General features: G+C 42.0%; 1 protein-coding gene across 1 annotated transcript in view; it reads right to left on the bottom strand.

Moving 5' to 3' along the window:
• Nucleotides 1–24,836, bottom strand: part of LOC139459803 (rab9 effector protein with kelch motifs-like) — a 29,766-nt gene extending 4,930 nt beyond the window's left edge. The window contains exon 1 of the mRNA XM_071241483.1: nucleotides 23,934–24,836. Within this exon, the coding sequence (XP_071097584.1) occupies nucleotides 23,934–24,750 (817 nt within the window). The 5' untranslated portion in view covers nucleotides 24,751–24,836. The remainder of the gene's footprint in view (nucleotides 1–23,933) is intronic.
• Nucleotides 24,837–24,838: the final 2 nt, after the last annotated feature.

Raw genomic sequence — 24,838 nt, 5'->3', positions numbered from 1 at the left:
CTGGACCAGGAAGAAGATGCAGCCAATCAGATACTGATGTGTCATATTTCATTCCCAGGCCAAGCAGGAAGTGCTAACAGACATAGTAACACAATCATGGAATACCATTAGTCCAGTAGTCTACAGTACTGGAGACCAATCATCAAGCAAGAAATGATAACAGATATAGCAACACCACAGTGGAATACCATTAGTCCAACTGTCTACAGTACTGGAGACCAAACATCAAGCAGGAAGTGATAACAGATATAGTAACACCATCGTGGAACACCATTAGTCCAACTGTCTACAGTACTGGAGACCAAACATCAAGCAGGAAGTGATAACAGATATAGTAACACCATCGTGGAATACCATTAGTCCAACAGTCTACTGGAGACCAAACATCAAGCAGGAAGTGATAACAGATATAGTAACACCATCGTGGAATACCATTAGTCCAGCGGTCTACAGTACTGGAGACCAAACATCAAGCAGAAAGTGATAACAGATATCGTAACACCACAGTGGAATACCATTAGTCCAACTGTCTACAGTACTGGAGACCAAACATCAAGCAGGAAGTGATAACAGATATAGTAACACCACAGTGGAATACCATTAGTCCAACTGTCTACAGTACTGGAGACCAAACATCAAGCAGGAAGTGATAACAGATATAGTAACACCATCGTGGAACACCATTAGTCCAACAGTCTACTGGAGACCAAACATCAAGCAGGAAGTGATAACAGATATAGTAACACCATCGTGGAACACCATTAGTCCAACTGTCTACAGTACTGGAGACCAAACACCAAGCAGGAAGTGATAACAGATATAGTAACACCATCGTGGAATACCATTAGTCCAACAGTCTACTGGAGACCAAACATCAAGCAGGAAGTGATAACAGATATAGTTACACCACAGTGGAATACCATTAGTCCAACAGTCTACAGTACTGGAGACCAAACATCAAGCAGGAAGTGATAACAGATATAGTAACACCACAGTGGAATACCATTAGTCCAACAGTCTACAGTACTGAAGACCAAACATCAAGCAGAAAGTGATAACAGATATAGCAACACCACAGTGGAACACCATTAGTCCAGCGGTCTACAGTACTGGAGACCAAACATCAAGCAGGAAGTGATAACAGATATAGTAACACCATCATGGAACACCATTAGTCCAACAGTCTACTGGAGACCAAACATCAAGCAGGAAGCGCTAACAGATATAGTAACACCATCATGGAACACCATTAGTCCAGCGATCTACAGTACTGGAGACCAAACATCAAGCAAGAAGTGAAAACAGATATAGTAACACCACAGTGGAATACCATTAGTCCAACAGTCTACTGGAGACCAAACATCAAGCAGGAAGTGATAACAGATATAGTAACACCACAGTGGAATACCATTAGTCCAACAGTCTACAGTACTGTAGACCAAACATCAACCAAGAAGTGAAAACAGATATAGTAACACCATCGTGGAACACCATTAGTCCAGCGGTCTACAGTACTGGAGACCAATCATCAAGCAAGAAGTGATAACAGATATAGCAACACCACAGTGGAATACCATTAGTCCAACAGTCTACAGTACTGGAGACCAAACATCATGCAGGAAGTGATAACAGATATAGCAACACCACAGTGGAATACCATTAGTCCAACAGTCTACTGGAGACCAAACATCAAGCAGGAAGTGATAACAGATATAGTAACACCACAGTGGAATACCATTAGTCCAACAGTCTACAGTACTGTAGACCAAACATCAACCAAGAAGTGAAAACAGATATAGTAACACCATCGTGGAACACCATTAGTCCAGCGGTCTACAGTACTGGAGACCAATCATCAAGCAAGAAGTGATAACAGATATAGCAACACCACAGTGGAATACCATTAGTCCAACAGTCTACAGTACTGGAGACCAAACATCATGCAGGAAGTGATAACAGATATAGCAACACCACAGTGGAATACCATTAGTCCAACAGTCTACTGGAGACCAAACATCAAGCAGGAAGTGATAACAGATATAGTAACACCATCGTGGAACACCATTAGTCCAACAGTCTACAGTACTGGAGACCAATCATCAAGCAAGAAGTGATAACAGATATAGCAACACCACAGTGGAACACCATTAGTCCAACAGTCTACTGGAGACCAAACATCAAGCAAGAAGTGATAACAGATATAGTAACACCATCGTGGAACACCATTAGTCCAACAGTCTACAGTACTGGAGATCAATCATCAAGCAAGAAGTGATAACAGATATAGTAACACCATCGTGGAATACCATTAGTCCAACAGTCTACTGGAGACCAAACATCAAGCAAGAAGTGATAACAGATATAGTAACACCATCGTGGAACACCATTAGTCCAACAGTCTACAGTACTGGAGACCAAACATCAAGCAGGAAGTGATAACAGATATAGTAACACCATCGTGGAATACCATTAGTCCAACAGTCTACTGGAGACCAAACATCAAGCAGGAAGTGATAACAGATATAGCAACACCACAGTGGAATACCATTAGTCCAACAGTCTACTGGAGACCAAACATCAAGCAGAAAGTGATAACAGATATAGTAACACCATCGTGGAACACCATTAGTCCAGCGGTCTACAGTACTGGAGACTAAACATCAAGCAAGAAGTGATAACAGATATAGCAACACCACAGTGGAATACCATTAGTCCAACTGTCTACAGTACTGGAGACCAATCATCAAGCAGGAAATGATAACAGATATAGCAACACCACAGTGGAACACCATTAGTCCAACTGTCTACAGTACTGGAGACCAAACATCAAGCAGGAAGTGATAACAGATATAGTAACACCACAGTGGAATACCATTAGTCCAACAGTCTACTGGAGACCAAACATCAAGCAAGAAGTGATAACAGATATAGCAACACCACCATGGAATACCATTAGTCCAACAGTCTACTGGAGACCAAACATCAAGCAGGAAGTGATAACAGATATAGTTACACCATCATGGAACACAATTAGTCCAGCGGTCTACAGTACTGGAGACCAAACATCAAGCAGGAAGTGATAACAGATATAGTAACACCACAGTGGAATACCATTAGTCCAACAGTCTACTGGAGACCAAACATCAAGCAGGAAGTGATAACAGATATAGTAACACCATCGTGGAACACCATTAGTCCAGCGGTCTACAGTACTGGAGACCAAACATCAAGCAGGAAGTGATAACAGATATAGTAACACCATCGTGGAATACCATTAGTCCAACAGTCTACTGGAGGCCAAACATCAAGCAGGAAGTGATAACAGATATAGTAACACCACAGTGGAACACCATTAGTCCAACAGTCTACTGGAGACCAAACATCAAGCAGGAAGTGATAACAGATATAGTAACACCATCGTGGAACACCATTAGTCCAACAGTCTACTGGAGACCAAACATCAAGCAGGAAGTGATAACAGATATAGTAACACCACAGTCGAATACCATTAGTCCAGCGGTCTACAGTACTGTAGACCAAACATCAAGCAGAAAGTGATAACAGATATAGTAACACCACAGTGGAATACCATTAGTCCAACTGTCTACAGTACTGGAGACCAAACATCAAGCAGGAAGTGATAACAGATATAGTAACACCACAGTGGAATACCATTAGTCCAACAGTCTACTGGAGACCAAACATCAAGCAAGAAGTGATAACAGATATAGCAACACCACCATGGAATACCATTAGTCCAACAGTCTACTGGAGACCAAACATCAAGCAGGAAGTGATAACAGATATAGTTACACCATCATGGAACACAATTAGTCCAGCGGTCTACAGTACTGGAGACCAAACATCAAGCAGGAAGTGATAACAGATATAGTAACACCACAGTGGAATACCATTAGTCCAACAGTCTACTGGAGACCAAACATCAAGCAGGAAGTGATAACAGATATAGTAACACCATCGTGGAACACCATTAGTCCAGCGGTCTACAGTACTGGAGACCAAACATCAAGCAGGAAGTGATAACAGATATAGTAACACCATCGTGGAATACCATTAGTCCAACAGTCTACTGGAGGCCAAACATCAAGCAGGAAGTGATAACAGATATAGTAACACCACAGTGGAACACCATTAGTCCAACAGTCTACTGGAGACCAAACATCAAGCAGGAAGTGATAACAGATATAGTAACACCATCGTGGAACACCATTAGTCCAACAGTCTACTGGAGACCAAACATCAAGCAGGAAGTGATAACAGATATAGTAACACCACAGTCGAATACCATTAGTCCAGCGGTCTACAGTACTGTAGACCAAACATCAAGCAGGAAGTGATAACAGATATAGTAACACCATCGTGGAATACCATTAGTCCAGCGGTCTACAGTACTGGAGACCAAACATCAAGCAGAAAGTGATAACAGATATAGTAACACCACAGTGGAATACCATTAGTCCAACTGTCTACAGTACTGGAGACCAAACATCAAGCAGGAAGTGATAACAGATATAGTAACACCATCGTGGAATACCATTAGTCCAACAGTCTACTGGAGACCAAACATCAAGCAGGAAGTGATAACAGATATAGTAACACCATCGTGGAACACCATTAGTCCAACAGTCTACTGGAGACCAAACATCAAGCAGGAAGTGATAACAGATATAGTAACACCATCGTGGAATACCATTAGTCCAGCGGTCTACAGTACTGGAGACCAATCATCAAGCAAGAAGTGATAACAGATATAGCAACACCACAGTGGAATACCATTAGTCCAACAGTCTACTGGAGACCAAACATCAAGCAGGAAGTGATAACAGATATAGTAACACCATCGTGGAACACCATTAGTCCAGCGGTCTACAGTAGTGGAGACCAAATATGAAAACACACACCATGCATCCAAGGGAGTCACACATAGGACTGATCATATCACTTGACCTTGTTTTTAAACTGCACAAAAGGATGAAGATTATGTTCCAGTACATTGATTGAAGTAGTTCCTGGTTCTCATGAACCAGTTAGCTCTGGGGTGAGGCTTGTAGCCTTCAGCATGTCTGGGGCTGAGGGTGCTGGTGGAGGTGGGGGTGCTGGTAGGGGTGGGGGTGGGTGTGGGGGTGCTGTTGGGGTGGGTGAGGGTGTGGTGGGGGAGGGGTTGCTGGTAGGGGTGGGGGGCAAGGTAAGTTAAAGTCACTACAGTGAGGTAGGTTTAACAGGTTTAACAGGTTTAACTGTTCTAACACAATTTCAGCCATTTTGCCTTCTGCCTTTTGACATATTGACCTAGAAAATGTGTAGATTAAGATATAAACTGATCAGGTCTCATGAAGAAATAGTTGAAAGGTCATGTAAAATACACTTAGATAACAGTTTATGATGATCATGTTTGTTTGCTTGTTAGTTGTTTAACGACACACTCAGCAATATCCCAGCTATATGAATGTGGTCTTTAAATAATCTAATCTGGACCAGACAATCCAGTGATTGACATCATATGCATCGATCCATGCAGTTGGAATACAATGACATGCATCAACCAGGTCAGCGAGCCTGACCACCCAATCCCGTTAGTTGCCTCTTACAAGCATAGTCGCCTTTTACGACAAGCATGGGTTGCTGAAGAATGATTCTAACGTCACTCACCATTCACTTACTCACCATTGACAACTCACGTTCTCTTACCATACTCTCATTCACCCTTACAATACTTTTTGTAAAGGCTGACAAGTGATTGAGAATCTTGGAATAGAGAAAACTTAACAGTAATTAAAATTTTACATATAAACTGATTTGAACATACAATGGCTCAATCTGGTCTATGAAAATATAAAATTCTGCCAGAAACAGACAACCACCTTTACATTGAAAAGAGCCCCAGTGAGATGGTGCATTCTGAACCCTTAGAAAATCTAGACTTGCTTTATTTAGAGCTATAGCATTACTGTAAGGGCTGGGCGGAAGGGAAAATAGCATGGTTCAGGGATTGTGAGGCACACTGTGGCAAATCTAGACTTGCTTCATTTAGGGCTATAGCATTACAGTAAGGGCTGGGCGGAAGGGAAAATAACATGGTTCAGGGACTGAGAGACAGACTAAGCTCCCTGTTAAACTGTCTGAATTCTCCGAGAATAGGGAGTGGTTGGAAGAGCTGGGTCATGACAACATGTGTCCTGCGGTATGCAGGCACAACAGCAGCATGTATGCGGAGACAAAAGGTTGGTTGGTTTGTTGTTTAACGCCGCACTCAGCAATATTCCAGCTATATTACGGCGGCCTGTAAATAATTGAGTCTGGACCAGACAATCCAGTGACTGACATCATGAGCATCGATCCACGCAATTGGGATCGATGACATGCATCAACCAAGTCAGAGAGCCTGACCACCCGATTCTGTTTGTCGCCTTTTACGACAAGCATAGTCGCCTTTTACGGCTAGCATGGGTTGCTGAAGACCTATTCTACCCCGGAATCTTCACGGGTCAGGAGACAAAAGGACTGGCGTCACCACAGTACCCCTGTTGAGAATCTAACCCACATGGTGCATGTGAAAGACATCAGCTCTTGATCACTGGACTACTGCATCGCTGAAGCAAATCTTAATTAATGACTCATTTTCAAAAGTGTTTATTTTATTATTAACCCTGTTTCAACAAATCACTAACCATCATATATAATAAGAGTGAGTGAGTGAGTTGGGTTTAACGCCGCTTTTAACTTTATTCCAGTTATATCACAGCGTGTCAGTTTAATATGGGAGGAAAGCCCGAAGTGATACAGGTCTCAGATGTTTACCACTTTGGTGAAACCCCCGAGCACAGGTATGGTGCTGACAATCCTTGAAACATAATTGGGGTGAACCGGGATTCGAACCCACAGGTTTCTGGCATGCCCAAGGGATGCAACTCTGCACAGCAAATTGTTGTGCCTTAGACGACTGGGCCACCTGTGCTCCCTCTATACACTTGCTCAACAACAAGTCAAAGGCAAATCCAGATCGCTTTGTTTTTGTTTTGCAGTCAATGTCTCAATATACAATGAAGAGCAAAAGAAAACAGTGACAGAAATGTTGATAGGGTAAAGAATGAGGTTAATTTAGGGTTCTGGCACATCCTTAAGTCAAGAAAATATGTTGGTCAACCTAAAAATAACAAAAGATTTTAAAATGTTACCATGGTTACCCCTGGTTTCAGAAAATGTTCTAATGATTCAGCATTACTGCGGCATTACAAGGCAGCTGGTGTATAGCTGAATTGGAATAAGACGAACTGGTGGCTGATGGCATGAGTAACAATCACTTGCATATTGCACCATCACCAAGGCAACAATTGTAACCACCTCGTGGGGATTCCGGGTTAGAATTGGTCCCCGGCAATCTAAGCTTGTCGTAAGAGGCTACAAAATGGATCAGGTGGTCAGGCTCAGAGACTTGGTTGACTGCATGTCATCTTATCCCAATTGTTTGGATCAATGCTGATGATGTCAATCACAGGATTGTCTGGTTCAGACTCTATTATTTACAGACTGCCGTTGTATAGCTGAATGTGTGGCTTTAAACAACAACACACATATTGTAACCAGTATATCCCCCAAAATATACATGTCGCGAACGTGGTGTCTCCTTAGGCAAGTCACTTTGTTTAAAATGAGACTGTTCACCCAGCAGTGAATGGGTACCCGGTAGGATTATATGGTAATGGCTGGTACCCTAATGCCTCACAGGCAGCTTAGGTTGTAAACACCACAGGGAGTTGAGGTAGGTTCAGTCAAACTGCCAGGTGGACCCCTACAGACTATTTATTCTTTTTAGTTGGTTTATGAATTCACACTGGAAGGGAAAAATAAAATAAAATAAAAAATTCTGACAAGACAAGGCAAGGTAATATGCCTCTGTTCCTCCAGCACTAAATGGGTATCTGGTAGGTTGAGATAATAATGGCTGTTACCCTTCTAACGTTACAGGGGCAGCTTGGGTTGTATACTCCACAGGGAGCTGAGAATGAAAACCGAGTGCACACTGATACATTGACCGAGGTAATAATAAATGCTCTACTCATGCTTTAGCATCTGGATTTGCACTTTATAAATATGCACATTATTACTACAAAACCATCAAACACCCGAATATTTCATAAGGACTAAAGTTCATCTGTCATGTCATGACAACTTGTATGACAGTTACCATAGTAATCCCTTATAAACTATAGTGAGTGAGTGAAGAAGTTTTACCCCGCTTTTAGCAATAATCCAGCAAAATCATGGCGGGGGACACCAGATATGGGCTTTACACATTGTACCCATGTCGGGAATCAAACCCGGGTCTTCAGCGTGATGAGCAAACGCTTTAACCATTAGGCTACCCGACCGCCCCTAATAAACTATAGCAAAATATAAGAAGTTGTCATGACATGGCAGATTAACTATAGTTATATGAAACACACAGGTTCCTTGACTTCTTTTGAGCAGTATAAATATATAACAACAACTTTCAATTGCCTTTAACACAACAATAGAAAGTCCATCAGCAGTATACGAGACAGAAATAGATTAAACACTAATAAAATAGATACGGAACTCACATCGATCGGTCATGGGTTACAGAAGAAATTTACTATAAATAATATTCCTATCTCATATTCATCTGTTTTAAATCAACTTAAATTGTGAAACTATCTTGAACAGCCCACTTAACTGAGGGTTCTGATGGGGTATACTGTGAAAAGTAAAAGTAAACTTATATGTCATGTTTATTATCTACAAGGATTAGGTAAACTGTCCATAAAATTTTAAATACTAACTTTACTACTGTTTAGCATAATTGTGCTAAAATCTTGTATACATCTAGATATGACAGGACAAAACCAAACAGTGTTCGGTAACACAAATGGCAGCAATGAGATGACAGCAGAACCATTTGTCGCCTTGTTTCCCTAATGACAGACTGACGATATGCATTTGCACAGAGATGATTTTGCAGTTTAGATGAAACCTGATGGCTTGTCTGTACGGCTAGGACGAGTCCAAATTTACAACCTTGGTACCTACCCCACTATTACCTGACCCTACCCTGGTACCTACCCCACTATTACCTGACCCTACCCGGGTACCCACCCCACTATTACCTGACCCTACCCTGGTACCTGCCCCACTATTACCTGACCCTACCCTGGTACCTACCCTACTATAACCTGACCCTACCCTGGTACCCACCCCACTATTACCTGACCCTACCCTGGTACCTACCCCACTATTACCTGACCCTACCCTGGTACCCACCCCACTATTACCTGACCCTACCCTGGTACCTACCCCACTATTACCCACCCCACTATTACCTGACTCTACCCAAGTACCAGTGTAGGTCTCAGAGATAGGTACAAAATGTCCAATTGGGAATAGTTTGACCGTAGCCCTGGCAAAATGAAACGATCTGGGCTTGTTTACTGAAGTTTTATCTTTATTCAAACATATAAAAGTCAGAATGAATGTGTGCATAGTCAGAAAGAAATGCAAACATTTGTGACTTATAGTGTGACATGGAGCTCTAGATAAGTTTTGTCATTAAACAATACATCACCTGACTAACCATGGGTCCGGGTAGTCCTGTGGCTACCTGTTTCCTCCTCAGGACCCACCCGACCCGAGTACCCGGGTAACCTGTCCTAGCCCTACTTGTCTGCTATATGTGTGTTTGTTATAATCCAAAAACACTGCCTACTGACTAAATGCCCCACACTTTACTGCCTACTGACTAAAGGCCCCACACTTTACTGCCTACTGACTAAAGGCCCCACACTTTACTGCCTACTAACTAAAGGCCACACACTTTACTGCCTACTGACAAAAGGCCCCACACTTTACTGCCTACTGACTAAAGGCCCCACACTTTACTGCCTACTGACTAAAGGCCCCACACTGTACTGCCTACTGACTAAAGGCCCCACACTTTACTGCCTACTGACTAAAGGCCCCACACTTTACTGCCTACTGACTAAAGGCCCCACACTGTACTGCCTACTGACAAAAGGCCCCACACTTTACTGCCTACTGACTAAAGGCCACACACTTTACTGCCTACTGACAAAAGGCCCCACACTTTACTGCCTACTGACTAAAGGCCCCACACTTTACTGCCTACTGACAAAAGGCCCCACACTTTACTGCCTACTGACTAAAGGCCCCACACTTTACTGCCTACTGACTAAAGGCCCCACACTGTACTGCCTACTGACTAAAGGCCCCACACTTTACTGCCTACTGACTAAAGGCCCCACACTTTACTGCCTACTGAAGAAGACCCCACACTGTACTGCCTAGTAACTAAAGGCCCCACACTGTACTGCCTACTGACTAAAGGCCCCACACTGTACTGCCTACTTACTAAAGGCCCCAAACTGTACTGCCTACCAACTAAAGGCCCCACACTGTACTGCCTACTGACTAAAGGCCCAACACTACAGACTTGTGACACACCCCCTCATCTGGACCCTCATCTCTGGAGTTGTGTGGAATATGATTTGCAGTCATTATTGCCGACTATACAGGGCACTAGCATATCACTCATCACAGGAAGTGGCTGCACTCTCAATATCAAGATTTGGGCCACAGCCTGAAGGATCTTGTGAAACTTAATTACTGCTAAGTCTTAAATACAGATTGCGTAAACCTTTCCTAGCCAAGATCCCTGATAATGCCTCAGTCACATATCCACCGATACCGGGAAAGATTAGTTTACGATGCCCGAAAAGGCTGAAAATCGGCAAAATTGAGAGATACCCGACGGGGCGCTGGACGATCATCTGTGAGCGTTGGCCATGTTTTTGACATCGGGGAGACCCCGGTGGACACATAGAAAGAAATCAACTTGGAGTTATTTTTTTGCGGCGACCAGTGGTCCACATGAGTTTCAGACTCCACAAATTTACAAAATCAACTGAAATGTAATACAGCACTTGCAGCAATTTTGACGGCGAACATGAACTATGATAGGCCAGGCATCGCACGATTTGGTTTACATCGGATCCGTGTATCAGGAGATTACCGGCCAATTCCTGCCAGATGACCGGTCAGTTACTGGACGGTATACGCCGACCATTTTTTCAAAAATTCTTCGGACACCCTCCAGCCACCGGCCTACTGATCATCCTAAGTTTCATGACTTCTGACCGATGTGTCACAGATGTAGGCAAAAATCTGTGGCATGCTGGGCATCGTCGAAACCCACCGATGCCCCCACATCGGCCGGCGACAGTTGTATGTGTGACTGAGGCATAATGTAACAAGATTCAGGCAAATCAGATTTGCAGTACCTTATGTTGCATTGTCTGATGGCTTTCATGACATGTAGTCTAGACTATCAGGCCATGATGACTGAGATTGTTGCTCATGCTATCAAGCAATAGGTTGACCTAGATTTAATCATCTACAGGCCTTTGTGGTGTATCGGGAATAGTGCTAGTCTGTCATACAGACCCTGAAACAAACATATCCAAAATAGCCCATGCAAGTCTATAATAGTGGGCAAGTCTAGATTACTCTGAAAATCTACAGGCCTTTGTGGTGTATCTTGAATAGTGCAAGTCTGCCATACAGACCCTGAAACAAACATATCGAAAATAGCCCATGCAAGTCTATGATAGTGGGCAAGTCTAGATTACTCTGAAAAGGAAGAGAGTCGCTGGGCTCCTTTTATCATATTTCATTAAGATAATTTTACGACTGTTTTTCTTTTTTTTCTTCTGAAAGATATGTTCATTTCAAAGACTAGATGTTAGTCTAGAATATTGCTAACTGTTGTCTCAAACTTGCCTAGTTCACTCTCGACTACGATCACTGAACCACTGATCTGATGCTTTCCGGCGGTCTGTAAAAGATCAAGTCTGGACCAGACAATCCAGTGATTGACATGATAAGCATCAATCCACGCAATTGGGATACGACGACATGCATCAACCACCCGACCCCATTAGTCGCCTCTTACGGCAAGCATGGATTGCTGAAGACCTATTCCACCCTGGATCTTAGCAGTTTTTTTTGTTTCTGACACAAATATTAAGTTTGGTTCAAACAAAAAACAATGAAATACAAAACATGTAAAAGAAGACAACTTGTCTGTTTCTTACATGAACTAAACCCTATATATGAGAACTCTTTACATTTGAAATGTCTCCATCACATAAATTCAACGTTATAACTGTTTTCATTCAATTAATTTAAGCACCGTATTCATTGACAACAAGTGAGTGGTGTGTAATCAGTTCCGAACCAGCAGTGTCCTGCGATCAGTGTGAAGAACACCTAAACTAGTACTCCCTCCCTTCAGTACCATGTACTAAACAGTCTGCTACGAAAATACTCGTCTATATTAGTGCTGCAGCTGTTGGACATGCCTTGCCCATTCACTTCCTGTTGATGGGTCTCAGTCTCAACAAGCCTGGGTTACATTAATGGCCACATTCCACAAAGCCATCTCAGCACAACCAAAGTACTTGCAGTGTTTGAAATTAAGAGGAAAATAAATGGGTCCTCGTCATGACCATATAACAAAAAAAATAAAAAAATTTAAGAAATATGTTTCAAATACCATTGCAGGAATATTCAAGGATGCCCAGTAAGGTGGGTAGGTTCAGTCAAATTGCCAGGTGGATGCAAGTCGTTCAAGCACCACTCCAGCCTATTTATTCTTTTTAGTTGGTTTATGAATTCTTAATAATTCAGTTTGGTTGGAAAAATGAAATAAAATAAAAAATTCTGACATGACAAGGCAAGGTAATATGCCTCTGTTCACCCAGCACTAAATGGGTACCCAGTAGGATGAAATGGTAAAGTGACTGTTAACCTTCAAGCACCTCACAGGCAGCTTGGGTTGTATACTCCACAGGGAGCTGAGAATGAAAATCGAGTGCACACTGATCCAATTTGACCAGGGTAATAATAAAACAGGAATGCGTTGAACATGCATCTGTGTCATGTTGAAATCAAACGCAATATGAATGGCCTTGAAATTATTATTATTATTATTATTATTATTATTATTATTATTATTATCATCATTATAAGCATGAAGTTTGGGGAAACTTCCCGGCAACACCACAGGCATATAATCGGTTCGAACCAGGATTCGAACCCACAATCATAGGTTTCTGGCATGCCCAAGGGACGCAACCCTGCACAGCAAATCGCTGCACCTTAGACAACTGGGCCACCTGTGCCCCCTATGTAGATAGGGACAGGCAGTGAGTGGGTGTGAGGCTGTTAGAACAATATTTAGGTTATATCTTGGTGAGTCAGCTAATGTTTGGGGAATGCTTAAATTAGTGAAACCCTCATCTATGGTGAAGTGAGACCACGGTTCCGAATCAGGTGAATCACAGAGAACAGAAGTACTAGACATGATAGGGAACATGCTGGGTAGATCGCAACATACAGAGGGGGCGCTGTCACTATCTCCGTATTATATATGCCGAGTTAGCATCAGTGACAAGCTGCTGTGATATCAGTACCAACTGTCTGCACCAATACTCACAAATATAGGAGTCAGATAGTACTGATGTTACTTCTTGTTACCCTGCAAGATGCTTGGCAGTAAGGGCATTAAAACAAGGACTGGCTTTTCTTATTTTATTCCACAGTCGTTAAAATTTAGTTTGGCAGATCTGTAACTGGTATCGTAAGAGGCGACTAACTGGATCGGGTGGTCAGGTTCGCTGACTTGGTTGATGCATGTCATCGATCCCAACTGCGTGGATCGATGTTCATGATATTAATCACTGGATTGTCTGGTCCAGACTCGATTATTTACAGACCGCTGTCATATATTTTTCATTTTTTATGCATATACAGTAAACTATGTTTATAACGAACATGCTTATAACGAACTGACGGATATAACAAAGTGCTTTTTGGTCCTGTGCATTTGTTGTATATATGCTGTATATATGCTTATAACGAACTACAGTTATAACAAACTAAAATTAGAGGTACCTTTGAGGTCATAATAACTGTGGTTTACTGTATATATCTAAAAGAAAAAGGATACAATTATTTTGATTAAAAAGACAACCACACCTTCAGTGAGCCTCTCTACAAAAGCACCAGACTCCTATCGACTCATGTTACAAAGTTCTTTGTATAAGTCTCTCTAGACTTTCACAAGTCTGTATGGTAATAATTAGTAGTTTATATCATAATTTCTAGATTACATAAATAATAAAAACAAGTTGTCCCTATAAAAGACTATAAAAGTCCTTAGACTGTCCGCTTATCTAAACGTGCCTATTATAAGGATAGAATTACTATAAATCCAAGTCTGAGTTCAAAGTTCACAAAATATCATGAAACTTTTGATGCATGGGACAAGCAAATAATGATTACAATACAGATGATGTACGAAGGAGGAGAGATGCCTCAGAGCTTGTGGGATGAGAGGATGCTTGACACAGTTCAAACACAATACCAGGGTTGTAAGTGCTGGCCCAAGGACTGAGGATCACATGACCTGCTGGGTATCACATGACCGGGCGCCCTCAAGTCAGGTCGCTCTGACCTGGTGAGGTGAATACAGTCATGGCAAGCTTGGACCTTTACACTTTGTAGTAGGGTAGGGCTTCAAGGGTTTTGTGAAAAGTGGAATACGTTAATCATAAAATACAACCAGTCTTAACACAATATTTATTTCCTTATGTCAAGTGGCAAAGAGCTGTGGGTTGTAGGTTTATTGATTAAACAGCAGAGCAATAAACTTGTGAAAGTAGCTGAGATTTATTATTTCATTTATGCCTGATATTTTCAAAACATGCATGAGCAATTCTGTCCATTGATTCTCTGTTCAGGGGTCAAGTTAACTACTGGTTCATTGGCTGGGGGCCAGCTGAAGAATCAGAATGACTGCTGTTATCTGATTTCATTGGCATGGTGAGCCCCTCGATATTCTATACGGGTATACTTGTACATACTTGTATAAAAGTGTGAGGTTTCTTCGGACCAGTTCCTTTCAAAACAAGCATGTTGGTTTTTTCTTTCTAAAATCATTCTGTCAGTTTAATTACAGTGAAATGATGAAACAATCAATCGATTTATTATTTGATTAATAGATGGGTGTGGGGTGTTGTTTTGTTGGGGGATTTGTGGGGAAGGGGTGTATTGGGGTGTGTGGGTGTTGTGTTGGGATGTGGGATGGTGGTGTGTTTGGGTGTGTGGGGAGCGGTGGGAGTAGGGGGCATGAGTGAGATGGTGTGTGTGGGGGGTGGGGTGTGGGTGTGGGGGGTGGGGTGTGGGGTGTGTAGGGTGGTGGTGAGGGGTTGTTACACAAACAACATCACAATCAGAGGGGTTGTTACAAAAATAGGATCATAATCATACGAAGTTCTTCATAGAACAAATAACAACCAAAGGTGTATTCATTTAACATAGTCTGCAGATATTAATAGACCTCATATTTCTCAAACAAGACTTACAAAAACAAATATATTCATGGATATAACTGCAAATCTTTATAAAGTGCAGTTGCATCTTTATAAAGTACTACTCCCCGTAGCATGTATATAAAGTACTACTCCCTGTAGCATGTATATAAAGTACTACTCCCTGTAGCATGTATATAAAGTACTACTCCCTGTAGCATGTATATAAAAGACTACTCCCTGTAGCATGTATATAAAGTACTACTCCCTGTAGCATGTATATAAAGTACTACTCCCTGTAGCATGTATATAAAGTAGTACTCCCTGCAGCATGTATATAACGTACTACTCCCTGTAGCATGTATATAAAGTACTACTCCCTGTAGCATGTATATAACGTACTACTCCCTGTAGCATGTATATAAAGTACTACTCCCCGTAGCATGTATATAACGTACTACTCCCTTCAGCATGTATATCTAAATATGACAATGTTTACATTCAAGTCGATGCTGTCATGTTAGAAGTGCCCTATCATAACATTCCCTTGGACACACAAAAGGAAGTGCAGCTGTCCTTCAAAAGGGAACTTGATAAGAACCTGACATATATGTGTGTGCACAACAGCCTGACACAGCCAGTCCCTGCTGCAGGTAAGACATACACACTGCACACTACATTCTGACAGCCCGAGAACACTAGGATCAACCCGCCTGTACAGTGCTGTGATCCTACATACCGGACTGTACGTATTCCTGTACATCTGTACTGACTGGGAGTACTGGTACATATCTCCTTCTATGTGATAAGAACGATATACCACAGGAAGCTTTCTCAGTGTATCAAGTCTACAGGAATACAGATCACTGCATTAGGCCTCAAGGAAGCAAGTTGTGCTTGTGGCTTTTGTAGAAATAGGAGAGATTTAGTGGGAAGTTTATTCAGAATTACCATACGGGAGATAAGATGCATTAAAACACCCATTACGAACAAATAGTGATAAGAAATAAGTTATAACATTGAACCTAGAGAAGAATGTGTACAGACATTAAAGCAGCCAGTTTAAATAGGTGGAGCTAGCTCCAGTTAGGTCACGTAGGTAGGTAACATTTCCCATTCAACTGGCTTCAACACAATGAACAAAAAAATTGAGCAATTTTAACCACGTTTACATAACATGAAGCTCTAAGTCTGTCAGTAACACTCATATATATGGTTTTGTATCTTCTCACACAAAAACATAAAATAAAGTTGCATAATTTACGAAACAAAAGGGGCAATAGCTTGCCTGTAATTGTTTCATAAGTCACAACTGTTCTTATTTGGAAGTCTAATCTGGGAACGATTAGATGACAAATATTAATTTACAAAATGTGCATATTAATAACCATCGTTCGGCTGTGCATCAATTAAGCATTATTTCTACTTCAGCTGTCTCATATAACAAGAGCCGAATCTCTATCAAGCTCCAATGCTTAGGTGATAAAACGGTTGTAAACGACAGGCTAATAGCTCTATGATAAAGCGGAACCACATTCCTGAGTGATAAACAGAGACTTCATCTTAAAGACTGAGGACGACCCCATCTACAGACAATACCAGGGCTACAGTTACATCTATCTCCGACAACCCACAGGCAGCCGTGATGGCACACGCTACACGGGGATCAGCGCACATGCATCTTGTGATGAGGAAGTAGTTGACAATGATGCCGCCGTCACCTTCAAGGTATCTGAATCAAGCTGGTCTGTTCTGACTCATTCTCCACAAGAAAGATAATGGCTCCTTGTTAGTGCATTCAATATTGTCTGTAAACCGGCCTATTGATTTAAGAGTCTGTTTTGGACTCTCTGGAGCGTATTATTTGCTGATGTGACGAGTGCAGGAAATCTTACTACGGCAGTTGATTACAAAAGTTGTCATAAAGCTACATCGTGGGACGAGGATTCTGACTTCTAAAGAATTGGTAAGTTTGGCTGCATGTGGGTCTCTCTCATCATTGTGATTGCCTCAGATTGGGAACAAATGGATTATATTTTGATGCCATAATTTGAGTAAAATATCAAAATTTGAAATCAGAAAATTAAAAGAAACAATCTAGATTTTAAAACACTGATTTCAAATTTGATATTTTACTCATAATTGATATGTTAGCAATGAAGAGGATGTCTGTTGAAAATGTACAGATTTTATAGCATGATTGACAGCCAAAACAGGAATTTATGGCTATGGTGTCATAGAGATAGGGCATTCGAAGGAATATATTGGTATAACAGAAACAAGAGGACACCAGATGTACTGAATTAGTTATAACTCTTGATGTCAGATGTATCAACAGTCTGAAACATTTGCAAAACTGGACATGTCTGACCAAAAGAGGAGTTCTGGTACTGTGATCAACTTGTGTTGACATTTTTTTTTTTATTCCCCCCCCCCCCCCCCCCAAAGGGGCCACTTTATTAATCATCAAATAAATAAATTGCATGCGCTTCAGTGGCATTTGATTTGCTAAACAAGCAATATTTTTTGCATTTATGTTCAAAACAAAAGAAAAATGGCCACACCCACTTAGAAACTACTATTTCCTGATTGGCTGATACTAGAATGGGAGGGGCTTCTGTTGCAGTATTGTGTTGAAAGATGTCACTGATTTCGTTCTGTTGTCTACAGTTTTGTGTGTGTTAATGATGAAATAAGAAGTCTGTGAAGTATTATTGAGAGAATTATTTTATATTTTATTTATTTATAAGAGTTTATGGAGATATCAATGAAAAAATGTGAGGTGAGGAGAGGAGAGGGGAGGCGATGTGAGTTAGTGTGTTTCATTAGTTTATTCTCAACTTACTGGGTATAGACTGCCATAAACGAGCCTAGTATTCCTAATGACATTGATTAGTCTCAGGCTTCAGGCCGGTGACAGGTATTTCAAACTGACAGTGACTTGGCTGCACTTTTGTTGTAAATAAATTGCAAATGATTCTATGGCATTTGACTGGCTAATCAAGAATATTTCTTAAGCCACACCCACTAATGGACTACTGTCTTCTACTAAACGTAAAAACTGATGTGCAGACATTGTGTAAATAAACACAACAAATACTGAGGTAGAAAATCCACCACAAATCAGACCAGACATCCATGTTACCTGCATCTTGGTCTATTGATCAAGAAATTACAGGAAGCAGCTTAAAATTACAAAAGACTTCATTTTTATACAACTATGAACTGTTCTGACGTCCACCGGACTACTCACTTAGGTTAATATCAGGTGTTTTAGGCATGTGGGGAAAGTCCTAACATGGTGAAAGATGGTCACACCCATGTCTTCCCTACACACACATCGGCAGGACCCGGGTACCCACAGGACCACCTGACATGTTTAGTCACATGACATATTTTACCAATAACAATAAACCTTTAAGTTACACTATAAGCCAATATTGTTGTATTTCTTTCTGGCGATGCACCATGCATTCCTTCCAACTGTTACACGCTTGAGAAAAGATAAACCTGCTGCAAACCTGCCATGATTGTGCATGATTTGTTCACAGACTAGGGGGAATTCATATGTGTAATAAGTAAGTTTTAACAAAACATGCATCTCAACTTTTTGAGTAAGCTCCTACTAGCTCCTAACTCATTTATTTCCTGAGAATATTCAAACAGAATTACTGGCCTACTCTTATTAATTACTCCGCTAATCATGGGCTGTGACCATTGTTAAGTGGGTAGACTGGCTGTGTTTGTTTAATTAATCCCACCTACTCCACTGTCTTACAATGGGTGTCTCACTAATGGGATGTCTTACTAATGGGATGTAACCCTTCAGTCAACTTCAGTGTATGCATGATCAGAGTGTTTTAGGCATGTATCTAAATAGCTTTTGCCTGGACTCCAGTAAAACAAATTCCAATCAGACATTTTGTACCCAACTTCACACCTACAGCGGGTACCAGAGTAGGGTCAGGTCGTACAAATATACAAACCTATATTAAAAAAACAAAGAACAATCAATTATCTTTCTGTATATTGCCATGTTAAAAATTGTTTGTTATTTAATCATTAAAAACGTGAGAAGCAGTAAAAATCTGAAAATTGAATAATCATTTTTTTAATTTTTTACCACCTATATTGATTTTTTGGCCAAATACTTTGTAAACCAAAAGACAAAAATAGGCCTTATTGTAAAAAATTAAACCTGGCTACCAAAATACCAGCAGCAGCTGAGTGTAACACTTACTGGTGAGGTGAGGTGAAATCGGGTTTAACATCGCGTCCAAGATTATTGCACTTATATAGCGACGTGCATGCACGTGTGTGTGTGTGTGGCTGCTTGTACTGGTCCGGACTGAATGTTAGCCCACTGAGATACCATGCTGCAGTTTAACATGAATACCCCACTCAGACACAGTATACTGACTCCGAGCCGACCAGTCCTTGTTTTAGCCCCTTGATGCCGAGCACCGGACAGGGTAACAACAAGTACCATCTCTTAACGTCTTTTGGTATGACGCAGCCGGGGATCGAACCCCGGACCTTTCACTCTTCGGGCGGACGCTCTACCACTGGACCACGGAGGCGGTCGTAACACTTACTGAGATCCTGTACATATCACAACTATGCTTGGTAGTGGGGCCTGTTGTGGCTGCTGGGAGGGGGAGGGGGAGGGAGTGAGGGGAAGTCAGGGGCACCTGTTGGCAAGGTGGCAGGGTACACAGATGATTCGGGAAGCATGTTTATATGTCACTTCCTGTCTCTGGTTCTGCTCTACTGCAGTGTTTCCCTGGGGTAATCACTACCATTGGTTTTCTCAGCTTAATTAGGATGCACTTTCCCATTCCTCCGCTTCTGGAAGAGCCAAAACCACCTCTCCATGATTGCTGTAGATACAGTATTAAAGCACTCCCTACAGTGGGACATTTTCAAATCCTTCAGCACTATACCCGTGCTCACATGTTTCACTAAAGTATGCCTACGACTTGCATCACTTGGGCTTTCCTTCAAAAGATGTTTAAAGATGGTACTTGTTGTTACCCTGCCCGGCGCTCAGTATTAAGGAAAAAAACAGACTGGTATTGATTGTAAACCCCATTTCATGAAATCCTCACCTTCCAAATGAAGCTGACATCCCATGAAATACCTCAAATAATGTCTAAAGCAGGCTTAAAATCAAACTCACTCGCTCAACACTCATAATGTCAAGGATCTACTTAGTTTGATCCTGTGGGGGCCTGGACCGACTGTGTCCCCAGCTCCCTATTGCTAGTGGTAACTGCAGGGTTAGAAACTAACAGTTTTTGTCCACTAGTCCTTATATTATAGTTATAATGATAACATATAGCAAAACCCTTAAAATGGGCCAAATTTCTACTAGTCCTTAGGATACCTTTACTATTGGGCAGTTTGGTAAGGACTACAGAACTAGTGCCAATTTCTAACGCTGGGTAAGAGGCGGCAAATTGTGAACTCGTGGGGATTCTGGTTGGAATTGGTCCCTAGCAACTGATGCTGGTTGTAAGAGGTGACTTTGAGTGAGTGAGTGAGTTGTGTTTAACGCCGCTTTTAACAGTATTCCAGTTACATCACGGCGTGTCAGCTTAATGTGGGAGGAAAGCTAAGACGTTTACCACTTCGGTGAAACCCACGAGCACGGGTATGGTGCTGACAAACCTAGAAACATAATTGGGGCGAACCGGGATTCGAACCCACAATCATAGGTTTCTGGCGTGCCCAAGGGACGCAACTCTGTACAGCGAATTGCGGCGCCTTAGACGACTGGGCCACCCGCGCCCCCAGGTGACTTTGATGGAGAAAGTGGTCAGACTGGGTGACTTGGCATGAATAATAGCTCTGGACTGTCTGGTCCAGACTCGATTATTTACAGGCCACCGTCATTGAGCTGGGATATTGCTGAGTGTGGCGTCAAACAACACATACACTTTAAGTTCACTTTAGCAGATGTTTTACTATCAGACATCATATTGGGAGGTGACTATCGTGTCAGACCTTGAAATATATGTTTGAAAAATAAATCTCCTTGAAGAGGTTTCTGTCTTTCCAGTCTAGTTCCCCGAGAACCTTCCCTCATGTTTGGATACTCAGAGAAAGGCATCTTGCCAAATGACTTGAGAAGTCGTAACGAACATATCATTCCCCACTTACACGAAATAATTTCCTTGCTTAATGCTTGGGAACCCTGTGTTCTGTGTTTAACAAGGGATGTCCAAATTAGTGAAAACGATGATCAGAAACAGGTACTCTCTCCAAAGTATCGACAAAATGCTATTAAATATTTAAACTCTCATTCAGAGTTACTGTTATAAGTGTATTAGCTAGACAAACATGAATGCCTCTCTTGTGGAGATCAGCGAGTATGGTAAGCGTAATTAGTTTGTAGATTGCTTTCACGACCCTTGAACCCTTTCATGTTTCATGTTTCCTTGGAAGACTGAAGAACAAATAGGAATCCTAGCACTAGATAGATGAAGGCAACATGGACAGACAGAGGCATATAGACAGAGGCACTATAGCCTGGTAGAGGTACTATAGACAGACAGACGTACTGTAGATAGGCAGAGGCACTCTGGACAGACAGAGGCATATAGACAGAGGCACTATAGCCTGGTAGAGGTACTATAGACAGGCAGACGCACTGTAGATAGGCAGAGGCACTCTGGACAGACAGAGGCATATAGACAGAGGCACTATAGCCTGGTAGAGGTACTATAGACAGACAGACGTACTGTAGATAGGCAGAGGCACTCTGGACAGACAGAGGCGCTATAGACAGACAGAGGCGCTATAAAGCAGACACACTGTAGATAGGCAGAGGCACTATATACAGACATAGGCACTCTAGATAGACAGAGGCGCTATAGATAGACAGAGGCATTATAGACAGGCACAATAGACAGACAGAGGCAATATAGACAGACATAGGCACTATATACAGACATAGGCACTCCAGACAGACAGAGGCGCTATAGATAGACAGAGGCATTATAGACAGGCACAATAGACAAACATCGGCACAATAGACAGACATAGGCACAAGACAGACAGAGGCACAATAGACGGACATAGGCACAATAGATAGACAGGCACTATAGAACACAGAGGCACTATAGACAGACAGAGGCTCAATAGACAGATAGAGGCACAATAGACAGACAGATGCACTATAGACAGACATAGGCACTATATACAGACATAGGCACTCCAGACAGACAGAGGCGCTATAGATAGACAGAGGCATTATAGACAGGCACAATAGACAAACATCGGCACAATAGACAGACATAGGCACAAGACAGACAGAGGCACAATAGACGGACATAGGCACAATAGATAGACAGGCACTATAGAACACAGAGGCACTATAGACAGACAGAGGCTCAATAGACAGATAGAGGCACAATAGACAGACAGATGCACTATAGACAGACAGAGACACTATAGACAGACAGAGGCACAATAGATAGACAGGCACTATAGAACACAGAGGCACTATAGACAGACAGAGGTGCTATAGACAGACATAGGCACTATAGACAGACACAGGCACTATAGACAGACACAGGCATTATAGACAGACACAGGCACAAAAGATAGACAGGCACTATAGACAGACAGGCGCTATAGACAGACATAGGCACTATAGACAGACAGAGGCACAATAGATAGACAGAGGCACTATAGACAGGCAGAGGCACAATAGACAGACAGAGGCACAATAGACAGACAGAGGCACTATAGACAGACAGAGTATTATAGACAGAGAGAGGCACAATAGACAGACAGAGGCACTATAGACAGACAGAGGCACAATAGACAAACAGAGGCACTATAGACAGACAGAGGTATTATAGACAGACAGAGGCACTATAGAACACAGAGGCATGTGGATGTTGACAGGAGGACACACAGGAAAGATGTGAAGGCTTCCTGGCCTCACATGCACACAGATTTGTGTTATGGATATTTGATAGTAAAGAGGTTTTCTGTTGAAAATCTAAAGATTTTATAGTGTGATCACAGTCAATATACAGGATTGCTGGCAATGAAGGAATAGATGTTTTTTTATCTGTAAGGTATTATCAAACAATAATTATCATTGTTAATAATTCTAATTATCGTACCTCCATGTCAGAATGATTGGTTCACGTGATCTTGAAAAAAATATGATGCATCTTGCCTTGAGGGAAGCAAATTTCTCAACCGGAGAATAAATGCCTTATACCTCGCCACAAACAAGACAGACCGCACACAGATTTCTGAGACGGAGAATAAATCCCTTATACCCACTTTGAAGCAAAAAGCCACATTCTTTTTCCAAGTCAATAAAAGTCAAGTGACACAGCTCAATCGAACAGCTGTTTTCTATCAATTTTGAATTTATTTTAATTCTTATACAATGTCATATTAAAACATGTCGGTAAGAATTGTAGAATACTTCCTCTATTATATAATAGAGGTTTCCTATTCCTAAAAATCACATAATTCACTGACCTGTATCAAGCTTGTATGTATCATCGAGAGCACCGTCCCTGTTCATCCCTCCAAAGATGTAGAGATCGGTGCCGTCAGCCACACCTCCGTGACCTGCTCTAGCAGAAGGACACATCTTCTTACGTTTCACATTACTCCAGGCATTCTTGTCAAGGTCAAGGACATGAAGGTCATCATGAAAAGATGACCCAGCCATGCCACCATGCACAAAAACTCTGTTGCCAATAGCAACCATGACATGTCCATGACGAGGTTTTGGTGAATCACCACGTAGGCTCAGTACAGACCATGTGGAAGTTGCAACATCGAAGCTGTGGACTTGTCGATCTCCGACTGGATCCGCCCCACTATGGCCGCCACTATACACAATAAGCTTGTCCTTGACAACAGCCGTTGTGTGAAAGGTTCGGGGTGCAGGTGCCGTCCCGGACACTGCCACGGTGCTCCACGTGTTGTCGGCTGTATCCAGGCACTGGACCTCGTTCATATTCCCACTCTGATCCGCACCCCCGAAAATAAAGATTTTTCCAGGTTGACTATCTGCACAGAACGCTACATGTTCATACCTGGCTCGGAGCCCCGTGGAGTCGATGGTATCCCACTGCAACGTATTGAGATCCAGAACGTAGGTGTCCCCGAACATCCCGCTCGGGTTCGCACCACCGATGACATACACCTTCCCAGCATCCTCCTTCCCTTTAACGTATGTACATGTGTGTCCTACCCTCATGGTGGGACTCTCGCCCGACGTCGCCAGCACATACCACAAGCCGGGGTTGGCACCTGTCTCAGTGTCTAACATAGGATGAAGCTCCATATTGGACTGAGAACACAGAATCACAAACACAAATTCCAAGACTTATTAATTCTGTTGAAGCCAGTATGTAACACTAAAAATGCAGGCT

The sequence above is a fragment of the Haliotis cracherodii genome, unplaced genomic scaffold, assembly GCF_022045235.1.
Source record: "Haliotis cracherodii isolate W230 unplaced genomic scaffold, xgHalCrac1.p SCAF_13, whole genome shotgun sequence".
Lineage (NCBI taxonomy): Eukaryota > Metazoa > Mollusca > Gastropoda > Lepetellida > Haliotidae > Haliotis > Haliotis cracherodii.
The sequence above is the reverse complement of the archived record's forward strand: the minus strand, read 5'-3'. Positions and strand labels throughout refer to the sequence as shown.